We start from the raw sequence: 20,720 nt of genomic DNA, 5'->3' as shown, positions 1-20,720 counted from the left end.
TGACTCCTTTTGAAAATATGGTATGTCGACAACATCTGTGCCTGAGATGGAGATTTGGCCAGAATGCTAAGAAAATAAACGTGGCAGTCCAACTCGATACTGGCAACCAGTTACTGCCCCATGGATAGGCTGCACCGAAGATTCATGTATATAAAATAGTATATTAAAGTAAACTTACAAAAGCAAAGAGCAATCATTGCAACCATAATTTTTTCTTCCTCTTTGGGATTCTAATTTTAAAAGCATTAAAGAAGACAGCTGCTCATGCTGTGATATGCGCTAAACAGCCTGAAGGATGGAAAAAAATATATTTGTAGCTCATAATAACTATTGACCTTTCTGATATACAATGTTCTCTGTGTTAGCTATTCGGTTCCATCAACAGTGAAGATTGAACATGACTTTTTAATAGAAAACATGGGGTTTCAAGCTGCCTTCACGAAGGTGTTTATGTATTGTTATTTTGTTTTGTACTACAAAGACTAAGTCCTGATGCCCTTTGTCTGACATCGTGTTTGTCGTTAAAAAAAGAAAGAAAGAAAGGAAAGGAAGGAAGGAAATAAAAGAAGGAAACAGAAAAGGCAAAAAAGCCTCAATGTTATTGAGTATGTTTTATATGAGGAATTGGCTCGTAACCACTTTATAGTCATGATAAAAGCACTGCCACACTCGATCCCACAAGCAATATTGGTAATGGAATCCAAGCAGCATCCCGGGAGGACATGCTATATTTTTCTCCCAGAATAGATCCCTCAAGTGGCAACATTTATAGGGAGTCTCCAGTAAGATTTAAAACCGTTGCAGTATTCAGATGGCATGTTCTTTGGAGTACACAGCCTGCTGCAGAACGGGTCATGTGGGATCTCATAGACTCTCAAAGTCTATCTTTCCAATACCCAGTCTTTCCCCTTGAACTTTCCTGAAGCTTAGCAGTTGTGTATAGAAACACCCACTGGTAGCAGCTTGGCTCTGACACTGTGTGTATTTCCCCCAGAGTGGTATCATCCAAACACCAACTGTGGAGCAGCAGGCGGCAGCTGAACACGCTCCTCTCCCTCAGGGGACAGCCCCCCAAGTAGCAACCCCAACCTTATGCGTTGCAATTCTCATCCGAGGCGTTGCCGGGGAGCTTGTGCTGACAGGTGGCATGGGATGGCAGATGATTATTTTTGCCTCTTTTTTCGGTGGATTATTTTTAATGTTATACTGAGAGAAGTTTATTACATCATTATTGAACCACAATTATTTTCACAGCTATGCTCTGGAGTTTCAGTTAATGATTCACAAGTTTCTAAACAAAGCTGAAGACACAACTCAGTGGGAGCAGGAATCAGCCCTAATGAGACTTCAATAAATTTGGCTTTTCCGTCAAACTCCAGAGCAAGCACTGACGCTGAGAGAGGCTGATTGCCGAGCCAGAGGGTAGCGGCTGCAACTGCATTGGCCTGACATCCAAAAGGTGGTACAACTTGGGTCCACAGAAAATGCTGGGCACTGCCTCCCCGCCAGTGGCCGAGGATCTCAGTGTAGCCTACTAAGGCCCATCACCCCCTTCAAAGTCACCCTGGCACATGGTTGAGGATGGTAGAGGACAGCCCAGTGGGATGGAAACCAACTCGCAAAAGACAGAGAGCAAAGTATTCTCTAATTCTGGGCGAAAGCAGGCCAATCCTCTTTTAACGACCACACCCACTAGTCCATGGCTCTCAAAATAACACTTAGCAAAAAATGCTTCCTTAGAAATGAACACAAGAAGAGGACATAATGATTCCTTCTCCTCCAAAAAAGAAAAAAAAACTTCTTGGGACAAGAGGTTTGGTGTGAGAGAATGGGCAGGGGTAAAATGAATAATTCTTCTTAAAAGAATGCATCCGAATATTACTGAATCCAACATGCAAACCGAGTGCCTACTTATGTAAAACGTAATCCTAGGCACTTGAGGGGGATGCGTGGGGGCTGGAGAAGAGCAGGGAATAGATACAAAAAAGATAAGCAAGACGTCAAGCCTGCCTTTCAAGGTATCACAGTCTTGCAGATGACGCTGTTGACAGCACCTTTTGCAAACTGCACATTTTAAAAAATCAGTTGAGCATTGAAAACACAGACCCCGCTTAGAAAATCAGCACTGCAGGTAGTTTTCCTTATATATGTGAATTCACCAGGTACTGACACTCTGGGCAAGGCATTCCTTCTCAAAATCACATGAGTTTTACCCACGTACACAGTTGTCACATATCAAAACAAGGCTATGATTTGTCCAAAAAGAGGTTCCACGTGGGTGTTATATTATCTATCTTTGCATAACAAATTACCCTCAATACTGATAGATTTTTAAAAAGCAAAGATATCCCATTCTAGAGGTCAGGAATCCAGGAGCAGCTTGTCAGTTAGCTGTAGCTTGGGATCTCTCATGAGGTTGCCATAGAGATGTCAGTCAGAGCAGAGTCATCTGAACGCTTGATTGGGGCAGGAGGGTCCACATCTAAGCTCACTCACGTGACTGAGAGTAGGAAGCCTCAGTGCCTCACTACATTAGCCTCCCCACAGGGCTGCTCAAGTGTCCTTACAATACGGCAGCTGGTTCCCATCAGAGTGAATGACCCGGGAGACAGCAACAAGGAAGCCACGCTGCCTGTTATGACCAAGTCATACACCGCCAACTCTGCCACACGCTATTTATTAGAAGTAAGTCACCAAGTCTAGCCCACACTCAAGGGGAAAGGAAGTAGGCTACACCTTGTGGGAGGAGGAGTATTGAAGAATTTGTGGCATTTTTAGATAACCACAGCTGTCATCCTGGATAAACATAAAATCCACTGGGACAATTTCCGTGAGAAAAGATTTATTTTTCCCATTGGCCTACTATGGGGAAACTAAGTTGGGGAGATCTTATTACACTGATGTCAATGTTTAATGAATATTAGTTTTTGAATATATTAAATATATATAAATAATACATGTATGTATATATACACATATATTTTATATATATTTATATATATACATATATACACACACACACATATATGTATATACATGTAGATCTTTGCTGTGGGTTTAAGGAACCATGCTATGTGCTATAGGGAATCAAAGTGAGACCTGTCTCCACCCTGCTGCCCCAGCATAAGAGATAAAATGAGAATATAAATAAATGTAAGAACTGGAATATTGGACATATCATGAACTTTGGAGTCAAACAGATCATGGCTGTGTGCTCTGCCACTGACTATCTGGGAGACTTGGACAACATATATTTTTATATAATAATAAAGATTTGGTATTTTCCTCTGTCAGCTTGGGCTAGGTTATGTTGCAGTAAATAAAACAATCCCCAAATTACAACAAAGATTATTTCTGTGAGGGTGGGCTAAAGAGTCTGTCCCACATTTTCCTCATTCCAAGACCTGGGCTGATGGACCGGCCACCATCTGAAATGTTGGAAGTCACCAGAGCAGAGAGAAAGAGAAAGTAGCGCCCCGTGACCTGCTTTTCTCGAGAATTCCACCTGAAAGTGACACGACTTTTGCTCACATTCCACTGGCCACAGAAAGCCACATGATCAAACCTAACTTCCAAGTGGCTAAGGAAGTGCAGGAAAATTTTTGTAAGAAAAGAAAGAACTTGTTACATACTTGACATATACTCATTCTCAAGTTCTAAAGTACATCAGTATCTAACAAAGGTAACAGCATACGCCAGTGAAACAGATTGGCTTTATCAAGATAACTGCAAAATGAACCAACATCTCTTCCCTCGTCTTGTGAAAGTCATTTTGGTTGTTCGCACTTTGCACAGAATTTCTGAAAAAGGAAAGATTCATTTAGGCAATGAAATGGTGGAAGAGTATATTTCACTTCATATCTTAATAACTTAGCCCAATGCCACGTCTCCTTTAAAAGGAAAAATACTGTGTTCACACTTGAGGAGTTTTGACTTTTCTCAAAACTTTTCTTTTCTCCCCCACCCCCATCAGGATCTGATGGCAGTTGGAGGCTCTGACACTAGGGCTGCACCACAGACATTTGGAGTATGCTAAAAAGAAAGGCCCTCTTTCTGCTTTGGCCTCATCCACTTGCAGGGACCCTGGAGAGAATCCCAGAAGTGCTCAGAATATACCTGGCCCTTGGCTTGGCCAGTGAGAACTAGATGGTTCTCAGCCACCGACCTTCATCACCACCTCCTGCCCCTTCATAATAACAAGGAAGCAGCAACTACAGTACCAGTTAGGAAATTATAAACAGAGGTGGAATAATGCAGATATACTTTCACCTTATGGTGGAATTTGCCAACATAAAAATTATTACAACTTTTGCTATGAATTGTTCTGTAAATTTCACAAAATATGCAAACACTGACATTTCAAGAGCTGAGATCATTTAGATTTACTTAAAAGTTGAGGCCCTTGAGATTCACCAAAAGAGAGTCTATTTCTTTATCTAGCTTTCAGTTGTGTGGATCTTGTTTTTGTTTTCTTTTTCAGCTCCTTGTTTATAATTCATAGGTCAAAACTGGCCATATCTGGGCTTTGACCACTTAATCCAGCTTCACCCATCAATTTCTCCTTTGTCTCTGGCAGCAGATATAACTTCTCTGAATCCCAAATTTCTTATGAGATTATGCAGCAATCATGGCCTGTCTCAAAAAGCTGACAGAAAAGCGTGTGAGATCTAGAAAGCACTCCAATACGCTTTTTTGACCTAGATTGGTTCCACGGTCTTAATAGAGCAGAAGTCCTAAGGATACTTTCCTCACTATTTTGTCCTCTCTTCATATCCGCCCAACACACACACACACACACACACACCCTTTCTCTATTCAGTGCTACAGTCATGTCGCACGTCACCAAGGCCATGCTCCCTTGGTTCTCTCCCAATAGAGCCTTCATCACAATCCGTGCTTCTCACCTGAGACACTTAGAAAGCTTCTGTTCTAAAGTGGCTACTCCTGTCACATGCAGATAATATGCCTCTCTGCGTGAGAGACACCACTGTCAGAGCTGGGATAACCAGAGCATATTTGCCAGCCCTTGAGCAAACGTGGCTGTGTACGTGTGTGCTGGGAATGAGTTTGTCACGTATCCTTTGAAAGGGCCAGTGTGGCAGGTTACTTCTGTCCCTGTCCTCAGAATTAGAAGGCCGTGTGGAATTAAAGCAGAAATCTTTATCAGAAATCAAACTCTTTTCGAAGTTGCCCTCTCTTCTCCCTGACCACCCCCCAAATCCCCATGCTCTTGAAAGACAGCTTGAGGACCAGTTTAGATTTTCAATCTCAGCTCCACTGGGGCAAAATCTAACCTCAGCATTCGTCTCACACCAGTTGTCCTGGGTTTAATGAACGCTGCTCCTGTATATGCTGGAGATTTAACACATGGGGCAGGGGGATGGGGGCGTTATATTCACTGCCCAGCCAGAGCAGTACGCAGCATTCTGCTCCACAGCTCATGGGAAGCTCGTGTCTCCCGTTGTGTCACCCAGCGGGAAGCACCTTTGCTGGGGTCTCTAAAGTGCCCACCAAGTGTTTACCTGTGCAGTTCCACATACTAAAAACAATAACAATTTCTAACGATGCCTGAATTATTCACAGTTACATGGTTCCTTCCTTCCTGGGTCAGGGTATCCTGGACCTCAGCCATAAAACATAGTTCGCTTTTCTGGGAAGTTGCATTTTTCCTCAGCTGTTGCAAACACAGTCTCGCTGAACAGAGCTGAACTGTTGAGGCTAAGTCTGTGGTGTGGATTCTGATGGCTTCACATTAGTTCAAGTCTCTGAGGACCAGGGCCAATAAATGTGAAAAGGACACTAGTAGATTGGCATACTTTTCTACTTCCACCAGGATGAAAAAGTGCTACAAATTAAGTCTAACCTTAAATGTATAATCTGTCCTTGGGAGGAAGGAAAAAAAAAAAGGGATATAGCATCTTCAAGCTCTTGGCATCCCTTACGAGAAAAAATTGGTTCTAAGGGTCTCTGATCTTGTGTTTTAGTAAAATAGAACTGCACGGCTGACTGACAGTTCTGATCTAAAGCATTTACGTTTAAGTTTTGATCTCTCTGCTTTTGATTAAAACTAATGAGCTCATTTAATTCAAAATGGGAATCTCTGATAAGAGAAATAAGGTTGATGTGATTGGATTAGAGGGGCAAATTAAACTCTTAGAGCAGAAGTTTGTGCTTATATAGTGTATTAAAAAGCTGTTGGCATATTATAGCGTGTTAGATGATGAGAAAAATTTCATAGTAATTCATATTTAATCAGAAGAAATGAAAGTACTAAATATAACATGGCTCTGCTTTTCCCTCGAGTGATAAAAAGCTGTACATTGAAAATGACATCAGATCCGTGCTCTCTAAGACAAAAAAAAGAAGAAAATCTTAAGAGAGACACATAAGAAGGGACACTTGTCAGTGGTTCCATCACCCCAGAAGAGAAATGCTATAAATATAGGAAAATATAGTCATATTAAGACAAGAATGATACAAGAAAAGCCTTAGACCACAAATAGCGAGGCTTCTGTTATTATAGTAGATCGTATTTTTCTTTCATCTGAGCATCGAGTCTAATATAAAAAATAGACATTTCTTTCCCTTAAAAATGTATGGGAGGGGCTTCCCTGGTGGCGCAGTGGTTAAGAGTCCGCCTGCCGATGCAGGGTACGTGGGTTCGTGCCCCGGTGCGGGAGGATCCCACGTGCCGCGGAGCGGCTGGGCCCGTGAGCCATGGCCGCTGAGCCTGCGCTTCCGGAGCCTGTGCTCCGCAGCGGGAGAGGCCACAACGGTGAGAGGCCCGCGTACTGCAAAAAATAAAAAAAGTATGGGATATGTTTCATAATTTAAAACTGAAAAGCTTGTTTTGCCTATTTTTCTCTGTGCTTTAATAGCTATTTTCACACCTACTTAATTCTTAAATCTCTTTACACATATTTCTTGACCTTCATCCTAGGGAAAATTAGTGCTCTTGTAGGGCTGCTCAAAAGAAATTCAATTTTGTTGTTGGACATGTATTTTCACTTACTTTAGAATAAGAGAAACTGTAAACTACTATTTTAGAAGGGTAAAATGAGAATATTATTAGGCTTTAAAACCCCAAAATTAATTTCTTTTCAGGAAAATAAATTTATAAAACACCTTGGAAGTTTATTTTTAAAGGAAATAGATTCACGTTGCCCTCTGGCCCGTTTGCATAAAGGTGGTTTTAGATCAGCAAGGCTGCAGAGTACCATTTTAAGTCAAAACATATTCTGCTTAGTCTAAATACATGTAAAGGGAAAGAGTAACTATCTTGCTTAAACTATGGTTTTCTCATATCGGAAGCAAAGAAGTAAAAACATAGAGGCTGTTTTTTAGTCTGATGAGGGCAGGGGACGAGCTGCCACTAGTGACAAGAAGAGAAGGTTGATACTGGAAGTACTTTTTGATTCTGTCTGTACATCCCATTCTCAGCCCTCTACCTCGAGTCAATCGAGAAGACTTCATGCCTCTTATTCCCCATAGTGAAGGAAACTGACTCAGAAGGGCAAGGACACGGGCCAGGGTATGGCTGCCCAATATTGATGGTGCCATGGTTCTCAGAACTCCCCAGCAGGCAACTGATCCAAGAAGGTATTTGCAGGGAGAACAAAAAGCAAGTCATCCTTACTCTCGTCAGAAGCATCTCTGCCCGAGTCTTGGTTCATCCCGTACATCTCTGGGTCCATGTTTTTTGTGACTCGTCTCTCCATGTGCACCAGACAAGCCTCAGGATGTGCTACAGTTACTTACTTACTATCAGACCCCACTTGGGGAGCTGTTGGAACTTAAAAGGCCTGAAAAGCGCTTGCTAGAAACTGGAAAGGAGTTTCTTCAGACACATTAATTTTTCTTTCATATTTTCTGCAAAGTAAACATTTTCTAAATGAGGTAAATTGATTACTACACTCTTAGCACCCATCAGTCATTTATTTTTAGTGAACTCAAGGATCGTACCTGAGCAGTAGCTGAGAGGGGCTGTGTAGAGATCTAAATCATGTGTATGTATTTTTGTATTCTTCAGTGGAATCAACCAGCCCCAGTCTGCTAACCACTGACAACACTCTTGAGCGTTCGTTTTTCATCCGAATGAAATCTACGCTGACCAAACGTGGCGTGCACATCAAATCATCAGGATATAAGGTAAGCTGGGCTCCAGCAGGGGAAAGACTTCTGTCTCGGGTCAATCCTAGGTCACTTGCATTGGGTTTTCCCGCTGCTTTGGGCCCATCTAATCAATACATGTGATCTGGAGCGGCCCACAGGGTTCTTAGTTATCTTCCTGTCTCAAGTCAGGGGATTCATCACACCCCTCATTCTCACTTCAGACAGTGCTGGTGCCCTAAATGCCTCAGCGAGTGTCTTTCCTTAAAAGACATGTTAATAATGTATCAAGTGCTTCAGCACATGCTAGAAATTCACTTTGATGGAGAAGGTAAGCCAAATTCACATCAGTCCTTAAGATGACATTCTAGAACTACTACTATAAGAATTCTACTTCTCCCACCTCCCCCTTCCAATCCCCCCTTTCTCTTTAGAGAAAGACTGTCCATTTTAATAACAGCTTGGCCACCAAGATTCATACATGTAGATAAAAAAATCAGGCTGGACATCAGAAATCCTAATTTTGAAATCACAGTGACTGAACATTCAGTCACACCTTAGCATAGATAGAACACTCCACATACAGAAAATATGTTCCGCACAACAGCAAAGACCAAGTCCAGAGTCGTAATCTACATTATTACCATTCTAAGGTTAAGGATATAAAAGCTTTCTAATCTTGGGAAATTCCAACGTTTCAGTTACTATAGCAACATAAATTAAGACCTATGAGATTCACGAAATGCCTTTGGCAACCCGAATCTTATCAGTTTTACAACACACTAACCAATCTTTCAAACAATGTTTATTATATGAGGAGGGCAAACAGATGGAATACACTGTCGCTGTGGCCGGCATGACCTTTCCCCGCTGGGGAGTCTAGAGCTTCCAGTAGCCCAGTTCTTGTGGGACAATGCCATAACCTTGGCAGGGATGGTAACCGTCATTTTCATCAGGCTTTAAAAACCTTACATAAGTCATCAGGAGGCTAGCAGCTGCAGAAAAGTTAGAATCAGGCATTTTCTTTGACATTAATTCTTCTGTAAAAAGGAAGGTTGTGGTAAAGCAGGTCCTTCTAAGGATGACTTTTAGCTGAGCTGTCCTACAGCCCAAAGGGCACATGTGGAACACCCTTAACCTTTAACAGGGTTCAAAGCAAGGGAGAGGCCCCCCGGGCAGCGCCCTGTGCAGTAGCTCCCCCTACAGAGGGATTTGTTGGCCTGTTACAAAGGGATATGTCGGAGGACAGAAAACAGACTATCTTTAGGACCATCATGTATTTTTCTGCCTCACGGAAACACTGTACATTTATTAGTTGTTAACTGTGTAGCCTTAGCCAGTTTGGAATTCTATAAGCAAACTATAGGTGTAGTGATTATTGTCATTTTAATGCCAGAAAGATGCATTCTTGGCATTCCGACTTTTCTGTCAGCATTTGTTCTTCACCTTTCCTGGTTTTTCCTGGTCTGTAGCAGGCATATCCCAGAAGGGAAGAAGGATGGAAGAGGTGAGGTATATTTTGAAAAAGCAGTATCTAGTGTAATTCAATATCATTAGATAACTTAATTTTTTGAAAACCAACAAAAAATTATTATTACTTTCATACAACAAACTAGAGATTGTAAAGCTCTGCAACATTTTATTTGCCCAAAAGTGGGAGGTATGGTAAAAAAAAATCATAATAACAACAATATAGAGAAATAGTTTGAGTTTCAGTCTAGGCAAGAGACTAAGTGGCTTGGGTTCTGTTGGTTCTGTCATTCGGGCAGCTCAGTCAAGCTGTTTGGCTACATGATCTGAAATTGGAGAAGCTAATTTCTTAAATATTGACAGAACATTCATTCATTATTTTGACAAATGTTTATTGAACTCCTAATATGGAGCTTGTTCAAGATCCTAAACTCATCTTTGAACACCAAAAAGTCCCTGCCAACTGCTAACGAACAGGGGGAAAAGAGACCGTAATAAGTAAATAAATGAAGAAGGTGATTTCAGAGAGCGACGAAGGCTGAAACAACAGTAGCTAACATTTGTGTGCACTACAATATGCTGAGCGTGGGACAGCTTATGTGTGTCAGTCCTCATGACAATACAGGAGGAAAGCGTTTTCACTGTTTCCATTTTACAGACGAAGAAACTAAGGCTGGAGAGGTTAATTACACACCCAAGTTCACACACTGAAGGGACAGAGCTGGGGTTTGAACTCGGGGAGTCTGGCTCCATGTCCCCTGCACTTAACCACTAGGCCACACTATTAGGCAGAGAGTGAAGCAAGGTAATGTGAGGGAGTGGCTGGTGGGGACCACTTTAGACAGGGTCACAGAAGGTCTCCCTGAGGAGGTGACGTGTCACCTATGGGAGGTGCATGAAAAGGGACCTCCATGAAAATATAAATGGAAGAAGAGTGTTTCTGGAGCTCCTCTGGTTTAGGATTAAGACACCCTGCTCTACGAAGGGAAACAAAATATTAAAAAGCATAACCTTGAACATCCAGGATTAGAAGAGATTCAGAAGCTGTCCCAGTTTCCATGAAATTATATAATGTTAAAGTGAGCATACTCCTCTGACGGCACCTCTTTCTCAAGATATCCTGAAAGTCTCCACCCAATGCTTACTTTCCTCCCCAGAACTGCTAACATGAGAGTTGATTCATCCACTGTTCCCCCAATAAGATGAATCATTCAGCAGACCCAGATCTCCCCTCCACCTCCACAGTGAACTTCCCTCATTAATTAACCTTGTCTGGAAGTTAGTGGAAGAGCTGATGAGAAGCCGTGACATGACACAGCTGAGTAACATCCCTATTTATCTGTTCATTCTCAGTAAATAAATCTAACAGCTTATAAAACATTCAAATAAAACTGGTAATCACCCCACCACCACACAATACACACAAATAAAAAGAAACAGATGATAATTTCTCCATACTCCCAATATCCTCCCTAATTTATTACCATTGTTTGCTTCTTTCCTTTCCCTTAGTTAAAGATGCAAGATGTTAAGCCTTGCTCAGTGCATGTCACTATATTTCTCTCCATTTTTTCTGTGTCCTTGGCACATGGGCTGTTCTCACTTTCTCCATCACTTTTTAGTGTTATCGTTGTTGTCACTGACAGTAATAATAGTAGCAGAAGTACCACTTATTGAACGTTGGCAGGCACCGTACCGCTTTATACTTATTTTGTCTAATCCCCACAACTTTATATAAAAACTTCCTCTGTGCCGGGCATTGTTCAAGCTTTACGTTCTATTATTATGCCCATTTTGCAGGTGGTGAAACTGAGGCTTTCAACGTTTCAATACTTTGCCTATATTCATTCTTACAGCTCTTAAGTAGCTACTGAGGAGCCAGGATTGATCCAGGCATTTAGATTCCAGAGTCTGCCCTGTTCACTCCTTTGCTTCAGTGCTTAATGGATTAAGTCCAAAGAAGCACTCAGCACAAACTGGACCTCAGCAAAGGGAAAATTAATCTAAGTTTTTAAAAGAAAATCCTCTTGTCTGATTAAGACCTTCCCTTGGTGGCTCAGCATATTCCACAGCACTAGTGGACAGAGATTTACCTTCCTTTCTAGGGTATATGATACCCACTCAGATACCCAGGACCAAGAATTCTAGCCAAAGAAGCGTCAGTCTGGATCTGCTAATTCAGGTAGAGAGGAGGATATAAACTGGCGTTGCTTCCACACCCCAGGCCTCAGGAAAGTCACCCTCTCTCCTCCGATGAAGTTTCCCAGCTGTGAGCTGACATTCCTTGTCTCTGTCCCCATTTGCTTTGAAATCCCCAGTGGTGCATTAGCTCGACCAGCCACTTTTTAAGCCTCAGGGGCTTCCTTGTTGTTTAGGTCTCATTGCTGGCCACGTATCTTAACATAACAGGGCTCTTCCTTTCAGTTGCACCGCATCGATATTCTGCCTTCTCGATTAGGTCTAGGTCTGGGGGAACTTCTCAGGTATAGCACAGGGGACAAAAGGAGATAATGTAGTCAGGGAAATTAGAGAAGGAAAGACTTATAGGATCGCCTCCTTACCTCTTGTCTTTGGAGGATAGTTTCCTTCGGGGTGGTACTGTCCATCTTATAACCTATTCTTAAATGCCCACCGGCACCACTGTGATTTCTAGAGTATTTATCCACACACATGGTGATGCCCTACCTCTCAAGGTATGGTAGAACATCCTCGACTGGGGCACACAGACAGAGAGAGAATCTCTGTTATGTTTATACAGTGCTGAGAATGACTCCTTGAAAATCCTCAAGTTCCGGGAGTTCCTGCTCTGACACATACACACAGATTACTAAGGGAGGATGGGGGAGCTCCAGATACCTAAAAATAAACAGTCCCCCATCTGGGATGATTTGGCCATGGATTTGCCTGTAGCTACGTGTTGAGCTAAATGATTTCTGAAATCTATCCAACCTCCTCATGGTATAAAGAGTCAAAGTATAAATAATAATAGAGAAAATACTGTGTAGGTCTGCTAGTTTATTCAGGCTGCTGATATAATTCAGCTTTAAGAATCTCTGTCGTCAGAAAGAGCAAGACAAATACCGTATGCTAACACATACATATGGAATTTAAGGAAAAATAAATATCATGAAGAACCTAGGGGTAAGACAGGAATAAAGACACAGACCTACTAGAGAACGGACTTGAGGATACGGGAGGGGGAAGGGTGAGCTGTGACAGAGAGAGAGGCATGGACATATATACACTACCAAACGTAAAATAGGTAGCTAGCGGGAAGCAGCCGCATAGCACAGGGAGATCAGCTCGGTGCTCTGTGACCACCTAGAGGGGTGGGATAGGGAGGGTGGGAGGGAGGGAGATGCAAGAGGGAAGAGATATGGGAACATATGTATATGTATAACTGATTCACTTTGTTATAAAGCAGAAACTAACACACCATTGTAAAGCAATTATACCCCAATCAAGATGTTAAAAAAAAAAAAAAGAATCTCTGTCGATATCCAAACATGAGGTAACAAAAGCAAAAATTTAGAGGGTGCTAATTAGCTAAAGGCAATTCTTTTGTCTTTTCTAAGCCCACAAACATGAACATCTTTTAAACCTTCTCTTGTTCATTTTTTTCAATTCATGGTTGTATCCATTCTGTAGAGTAAGGCACTTCCATAATTTTAACAGTGATTTGTTTTCTTTGGGGTGTCATAGATGCCTTTCAGGATTTGATGAAATTTGTAGCACCTCTCCCAAGGTAAATGCATTTTCCATCAGGAAGTTCTTGAATCCCTGAAGTGTATCCAGTGATTTCAGGTTACAAAACCCTATTTAATATGATGATATCTTTGGTACTTATTAAGAAATCAAGTTAGTGCATCTTCCAGAATTTATTTCACCAATATCACAGTAGTCCTTTCTTTCCTCCACATTTCTCCCTCCCTTTTGCCCATTTAGTGTTAATAATACATATTGAAGTCCTGTGACAAAAGACATCAACTCCTAGCTTACAAAAGGACAAAGTGAAGATTTACGTTTTGATCCCCACGTGCACATAATCTTCTGAAAAAGTATTTCTCAGAAGATATTTTTCATAAAAATAATACCGACTATTCAAAGATTTTATCTGTGGTTGAGAATTATTTTCTGTGGCACATGGTCCTCCTTTGTTTCCTGGTCGCGTCACTAGGATTTCCAATGTCAAAATCACAGCTAGGTCAATTTTAGAGTTGAAGGCTTTTCATATGCAAACGTGTTCCTGATTGTGTATACTGACAAGACTCACGATGATAGCAGACTAGAAGGGAATTACTACTGTTTCAACCATCTGGGATTTTAGTTCTTGGTTTAATTCTTATTAAACCAAGTCTATAATACTAAGATATCAACCCCTCCCTCTTGATCACCTGCCACTTTACTGTGCTGCCAGAGTTGGTTGAATCCACCTGTTTCTACTGCCATTCCTCCAGTTTAATGCCTTTTTCTGGACCTGTTGTGAGAAATTCCCAAATTACCTCCCAGCAGATTTACTTCTCCACTCTACCGTGAATTCTGCTCCATTGGAATAGCTTCCCAAAGTCTCAGTGACCATTTACTTCTCTGCTCCTGAGTCTTCAATGGTTCACAGTGCCAACATATTCAAGAATTTGGTCCTTGGCTACCACCATCTCCATCATCCTTTTTTTGGAACTCTTTAGTACTGATGCTCTAATAAAATCAGTCCAATCATCTTTCCTGAAATACATCTGCATACTCACACTGCTGTGCTTTTGGCCATGATATTGTTTTTCCTAAAATGCCTTTCTGCCACACTTCCACATAGAAAACTCTTACTCAGCCAGTAATGGTACCACTCAAATATCACTTCTTTTTGCATCTTCCCCAATGCATCTGTCCCTTCTCCTCTGTGCTAAAATAGCATTTTTAGTTTTTACTTAAGCCCTCTGTGCCTTGCTTTTCTCACCTGTAAGATAAAACTATTATTAGTATGTAACCCAAAGAATCTTTCTACAGATCAAATGAGATAACACAGTCTAGCTATTTTCTCTCCATTTTATGAAGCACTTTTATAGAACCTCGTATGAACCTCCCAATAATTCTTTTCGGTAATTGTCTCTGTTTCCAATCTTGAAGATGGGTACAACTGAGCCACAGAAGTATGAATTGACTTGTCTAAAGTCACATAAATGGGGAACGGCAAAACTGAGAGAATTATCCACATCCTCCAATTTCAAATTCCTTCTTCTTTCCCATATACTACATTGGATACTGGGTGCTTTCTGATTCTGCTTTCTTCCCTCAGCACCTAGCATATAGTATGCTGCATGTAGCTGCCATTCAGTAAATGTTAATTGAATTGAATTGAATTTCATGCCATCTCTTTTTCTGAGGTAAGAGTGAAAATGTTGACAGTACTGAGCCCTATAACATACCACTACAGAACCTGCTAACTGACATCAGTGTCTTTTGGATGTGACCACAGGAGCAGCTAGGCACCCATGACCTGGCTCCCATATTCCTCCATCTTGCCTGCTACCATATCGTTACTCTGTACCAGTGCACCTTATGAAAATCAGAATATATCACATCTACAGCATTCCCTTGAGCCATCAGTTGAGAATTCTTTTCAGAAAACAAAAAAAATAGAGTCATCTTAGCATCACTTATTCATCAGGATTTCATATCGGCATCTGGTGATCACCACTTTATTTCTATTAAATCATCTTTCAAGACTTTTTCTGGATATGAACATTTGGAGGCTCTATATCTCTGAAAACTAGAGCAATATTCAATCATATCCTGCGTGCTGGCACAACTCCGTGATTTGTTAAAGACTGCTAAAAATATGTGAAGTGTTGTTATGGGGAGGCTGGTTCTTTCTTTGCCCAAGAGGGTAACTGTATGCAGTGAGTTTTAATTGTACCAGGAGAAGTTTAGCTTGGAGCTATGACCAGCACTGATGTAGGGGCGAATGGGAAGGTGGTCCTTCTCTGGAGATTTCTAAGAGCATACACGAAACTCATCACTTAGGAGTCTTTCCTCATAGACAAGTGTGGACAGATTAGATGCCATCCGGATGTTTCTCCAGTCTGAGATTGAGAAATGTTCCAGGTGTCCGGACATATCAATGCTTCTCCTGAAGCCTTTGCTTCAGCTGTTGTCTTGAAATGACAACTATGGTATTCCAAGCTTCACAAAATGTAACTGTCTTGTCAAATCAATAGATGAATTTTCAGAGAAGACCAAAAATTCTGTCAACCCATTCAGGCTTTCTAAGACTATATATATATTGCCTTTCAATCCTCAACCCAGACACCCAGAATAAATTGAAGGAGTAAAAAACTTCCAGCGTAGAACTTACAGGGAGAGGTTATCCTGATGAAAAATGCAAATAAAGGAGAGAACCAATAAAATCAAGTTTTTAAAATCCTATTATCTCCTTTTAGTCCCTGCTCACCTCTGCACAATTGTCCATTACAACATGGTTTCCAGAGTCATCTTGAATATAATTGACATTGTTTCTGATCTTAAAGAATTCATTTCCCATTACCAAGACATGACCGTAGTTCTAGCTTGGGATATGTCATTTCTGCCGGGACTAATCAGCTAGCTATTTTACCAACTAGAGGCAAAATCACTAGCCGTTCTGTGAAGTGTCTGTAAACTCTATGTCAGTAACTGCCACCCAAGTATGTTGCTAACTTACAGGTACTTCATTTTCCGTTGTACAGATTTTAGAAAGCAGGTAGACAAACAAGAGCATCCCATCTTTGACTAATTCTAGATCTTTTCAGTTTGGTTTTCTGAGTCTTTGCTAAGAATAATGAAAATGATGATCACTTTGAAAATGACATCGATGATGCAAAAATTAACAAACCTTTCTGTATATAAAGTCATTTAACTAATGAGTACCCTTCCAAAATTATCATAATGTCTCTGTAAGTATATTCTCAATCTAACAGATTTTAAAATATCATCTATTATGAGACTTTGGCCAATTAAAAAGATTTTTAAAAGAAGGAAAAAACAGACTTAAGAACAAAAAGTAAACATAAGCACAGTCACTCGCTTTTTCAAGCTCAGCACTGTTGGATGTGCCGAGATGCCCCAACAATAGCTACAAAAGTCCACAATTTCCATTTCCCTAAAGCAGTCTCTTGATCCAGTGGTCCGAAGTAGCAGTTACCTAACTCTTTGTGGAGTTCAAGGGCTTCCAGCTATGGTACCTTGTCTGACCCTCATTACCTCAAAACTATCTCACTGAAGAGTGATTAACCACATAGGCTGTGACATCAAACAGCCCAAAATTTGGACTTGGTCCTGCCTTTCCTGGCTCAATGATTTTAAGTGTATTGTTTAACATCTTTAAGCATCTATTTCCTCTCCTGTAAAGTGAGAGTACCAATGGAACCTCCTTCATAAGACTATTGTGAAATAAAGTGGGTAGTGCACATACAGTCAGTTCTACCACAATGCCTGGTCCATGGTGAGCACACAATACATGTCCATATGTGAAGTTTCATGTTTATGGAACTCGTATTATGAGTTTGATAAAGGTTGATCTAGACAGTCCAAAACCTTAACTTCCACACCTCTGCATATGCACCTATAACTATGGAAAAGTAGTAATTCATCAATAATATTTCTGATTGTCTCCTGGAGGTTACATGTGCTCCAGAATAATAAATGATTTCTTCTGGGAAATTTCTCCCTGCTCAAGTGTCCTGAATATGGATTTGATTAGAAGACACAAAATATAACTGAAATACGTCATCTGCCCCTTTAACAAAAGAAACACAGACCAAATGGTTTTCTTTGGAATTGATTTAGCATCATGGCAAGACTAATATAGCCCTTTAACGTAAGACATGAAGTAGAGGCAGGGCCAACTTGTTGTTGTTGATCTCTGGAATAAATGGAGCTTCTAGCTTCCTAGAAGCCCACAAGTCTCCACAGTTTGCTTAAAGCATCTACATACACATAAACTGAACCCCCTGAGGAAGGCAGACCACCAGTGTGGCTTGAGCCCAGCTTTATCTCAGGAGTACCATACATGGCATTCCAGAGAAGATTTGGTAGACTCAATCCAAGTACAGAAAAAGAGCCAGGATCCTGGAGTTCCTATCTTCTCATGTAGTGACTTCCTAGGGGACGAGGGACTAATCTCATTTTTCCATCTCTCTGTGAACGCCCTCCACTATCAGACTAAAAGAATGGGCCTCATTGCGAAGTGCTTTGAGTTACAAGACTCTGATTTCAACAAGAGTCGTCTCTGTAATCAGTTCTCAACCCTCTGTAGTAATATTCAAGAGAGAGACTTTGGCCTGCCGCCTTAACTGCGTGCGTGCGTGCGTGCATGCGTGCGTGCGTGTGCGTGTGTGTATTTAATCTGAACTATCAGTGGGCAGTGGATATTTCTAAGTTGCCATGTTGGAAACACTGCTTTCAGCTTATTTCTGGCAATGGTCTACGGAAGCAATCCATATACATTATTGTTTGACTGGTAGCAGTATTTACACCTCCTTTTCACCAGGGCTTTTGGACCTGCTTTTTATTCTCCCTGGAGTATATATTGCCCGCAGATATACCCATGGGTCACAACTGAATTTCTTGAAGCTTTCTGCTCAGATGTCACTCCCCTCACCACCTCCTATAAAATAGCTCAAGACACCCCCTGTCCCCCATCATCTGCTTTATCCTGCTGCCTTACTGTTCTTCATAACACTTACAATCTAACGTAATATCTTAAATTTGTCTGTATATAATTTTTCTCCCCCATGACAGTGTAAACTGGAGCTCCTACAATAGTTTCAGTCGCACAGTAGAAATTCAATAAACATTTTTTTTAAAAAGAAGGAATTTATAAATACTGGACATCATCTATACTAACTAAGGCCAGAATATATTCCTTTCTTGGGTCAATACTCCTGTCCTTTAAGGGGGATATAGAGATGAGAGTATTCATCCAATAGAATTAAATAATTGTTTAGTTTCCAGGCCCTATTGCTAAGTAAGATAAATTGAAGTTTTCTTCAATTTCCTTTTTAAAAACCTTCACTAATGGTTGACATATTCTATGACATATTTTTCATGCTACCATATTCAGTTTTTTGAAAATCAACATGTATTTAACTTGTACCCCACTTATACCCAATTCTAGTGTCTAGAACTCTGGAAGTACAATCAAGAGTCACTTGATTATTACTTGGTAGTTCTGAATATATTTAACAGTTCTCAACAGCTCCTTGTTAAATGTCCTTCAAACTCATGACTCCTGTAGAAGTTATGAAAACAGAGTGGCTTAATAGGGGCACACCTGGTGAGGGGATTCAGAAAATTTCATCCCGTTACCAGCACTTTGCTGCTTACTTGCTATGCAACATTGGACAAGCAGCCTGGTTATTCTGGGCTTCTGTTTCCTTGCCAGAAATGAAACAACGATATGACTTGCCTCCAGTGTTCCTTAGTCATTTGATGGTTGAGATTACTTCCTCCCTAGAGTATGCTCTCGTCATTAGGGTGAAAGCCCCTCTGGGATACTCAGGGGGGAATGGAAATAGAGGATCTGCCTAATAGGAGCAGCCCCTGACTCCTGGGAAGAGAGAGCTTAAGGCCTGCCAGGAAGTTCCAACAAAGGCCACACAGTTACCAAGAGCTGCCATATTCCCTTGTGGGCACTGCTGGTTTGAGAAATATTCCAGCAAATATTTAACCGAGGGAGAAGAGGTCTGGGGAGGATTTTGTAATCCTTAGGGAGAGCTCAATCAACTTTGTACCTTGTCCTATGGATAGACTAGACCCTGAGGAATCAATCTAGATACTAGATTGAGGGCAAAGATAAGATGATGATTTGATAGTAATACTCTCTTGCCTTATTCCATGAGCAGTGACAAACTTCTTTTCCTTACTCGCGTTAACGCAATATGTACTCTTTTAATGCCAAATAACAGACAATATCATGTTCTTATTAAATTTATCTCTTTTCCCCTCTAATTTTTTTGCAGTTGGCTTATTGTTGTCTGAAATAGTTATGTTTCCAGTTGAAGGGAAATGCATCTTTTAACCTGACTGGAATAGCCCTAGAGGCAGTTAAGTCCTTGAGTTCTTTAACGATAAGTGGAGTTAACGATATCATAAGTGTCAAACCCCTCAAAGAAAGGTAGCATAGAAATGTAAAATATTCTTATTCGTAAATTGTTATTTTGTAATAAACTATACTATCTTCTCTCTGAAATGCATCCTTCCTCTCTGTGCACTGGAAAGATCAGGAGAGTGATACAGTTTGCCTATGGACCCAGATCCCAAGCGTCTCGGCACAGTGGAGGAACCTTAAGTTATGTGGACTTTACCTCTAGGACACAAAATTGGTGGTGCCTAAGACCTCCCTGTTCTCAGGCCCTCAGCCCTGTTAGGCCAACCACAGTGAATTAGAGCCCAGAAGTCAACATGGATGGGCAGCAAGCCAGTCGGTAGGTGAAAAGGGAATGAAGCCCAGAACCAACAGGCCATGCTATCACCGTGCCATAGAGGGAAACAGAATCCAAAGCCTGGAGAGGCCCCTTGTCCAAACTTCCTCCCCAGACAGTGGTTCTCCCCTTGGGGAAAGCATGAGTGGAGGTGACACAGAGCCCATGACACATTTTGACCCCCAAAGGATCTTTTTCTTCCCGCATACATAAATCACACCTCCTAGTCATGCCATCCAGTCCTGAACACGTTATAAGGCTAGTGCTCTGCTAGTGAGAATTCAAAGGAGCCTGCTCTTGATTTTCTTCCTACTTAGAATAATTTTCACACAGCCATGATATTGCTGAATGACTCTGTTCAGAGTTCCAAACGGTAAGGCTCAAACGAGAAGGGATATGTTGGGTGTTTGGATTGTAATGATTTCAGCTCTTCCTCTTTTTTTACAGCATCATTAGTAATCTGTCATTCTAATAATAATAATTCCCTTTTGACATCATGGAGGTAAGAAGAAGTCATCACTGACATCAGAAACGAGGTGATATTTCCGCAGTATTATTTGACCGAAGATAAAATGGAAAGCTTTATTACTCCCCATGCCTTTAAAGAAAGCTGAACAAGGCATATGCTGACCCTAGAGCTTATCAACTTGAGTTCCTTCAAGACTGATATGAAATAACTAATTTTAA

At 41.1% G+C, this 20,720-nt stretch overlaps 1 protein-coding gene across 2 annotated transcripts in view; it reads left to right on the top strand.

Moving 5' to 3' along the window:
• Positions 1–20,720, top strand: part of NPAS3 (neuronal PAS domain protein 3) — an 836,192-nt gene that overhangs the window by 763,495 nt on the left and 51,977 nt on the right. For both annotated transcript variants that reach the window (XM_060004701.1, XM_060004700.1), the window contains one exon: positions 8,030–8,148. In XM_060004701.1, the coding sequence (XP_059860684.1) occupies positions 8,030–8,148 (119 nt within the window). The remainder of the gene's footprint in view (positions 1–8,029; positions 8,149–20,720) is intronic.

This window comes from Delphinus delphis, chromosome 2 (genome assembly GCF_949987515.2).
Source record: "Delphinus delphis chromosome 2, mDelDel1.2, whole genome shotgun sequence".
In the NCBI taxonomy this organism is placed as follows: Eukaryota; Metazoa; Chordata; class Mammalia; order Artiodactyla; family Delphinidae; genus Delphinus; species Delphinus delphis.
This window is presented reverse-complemented; position numbering and strand designations above follow the sequence as displayed.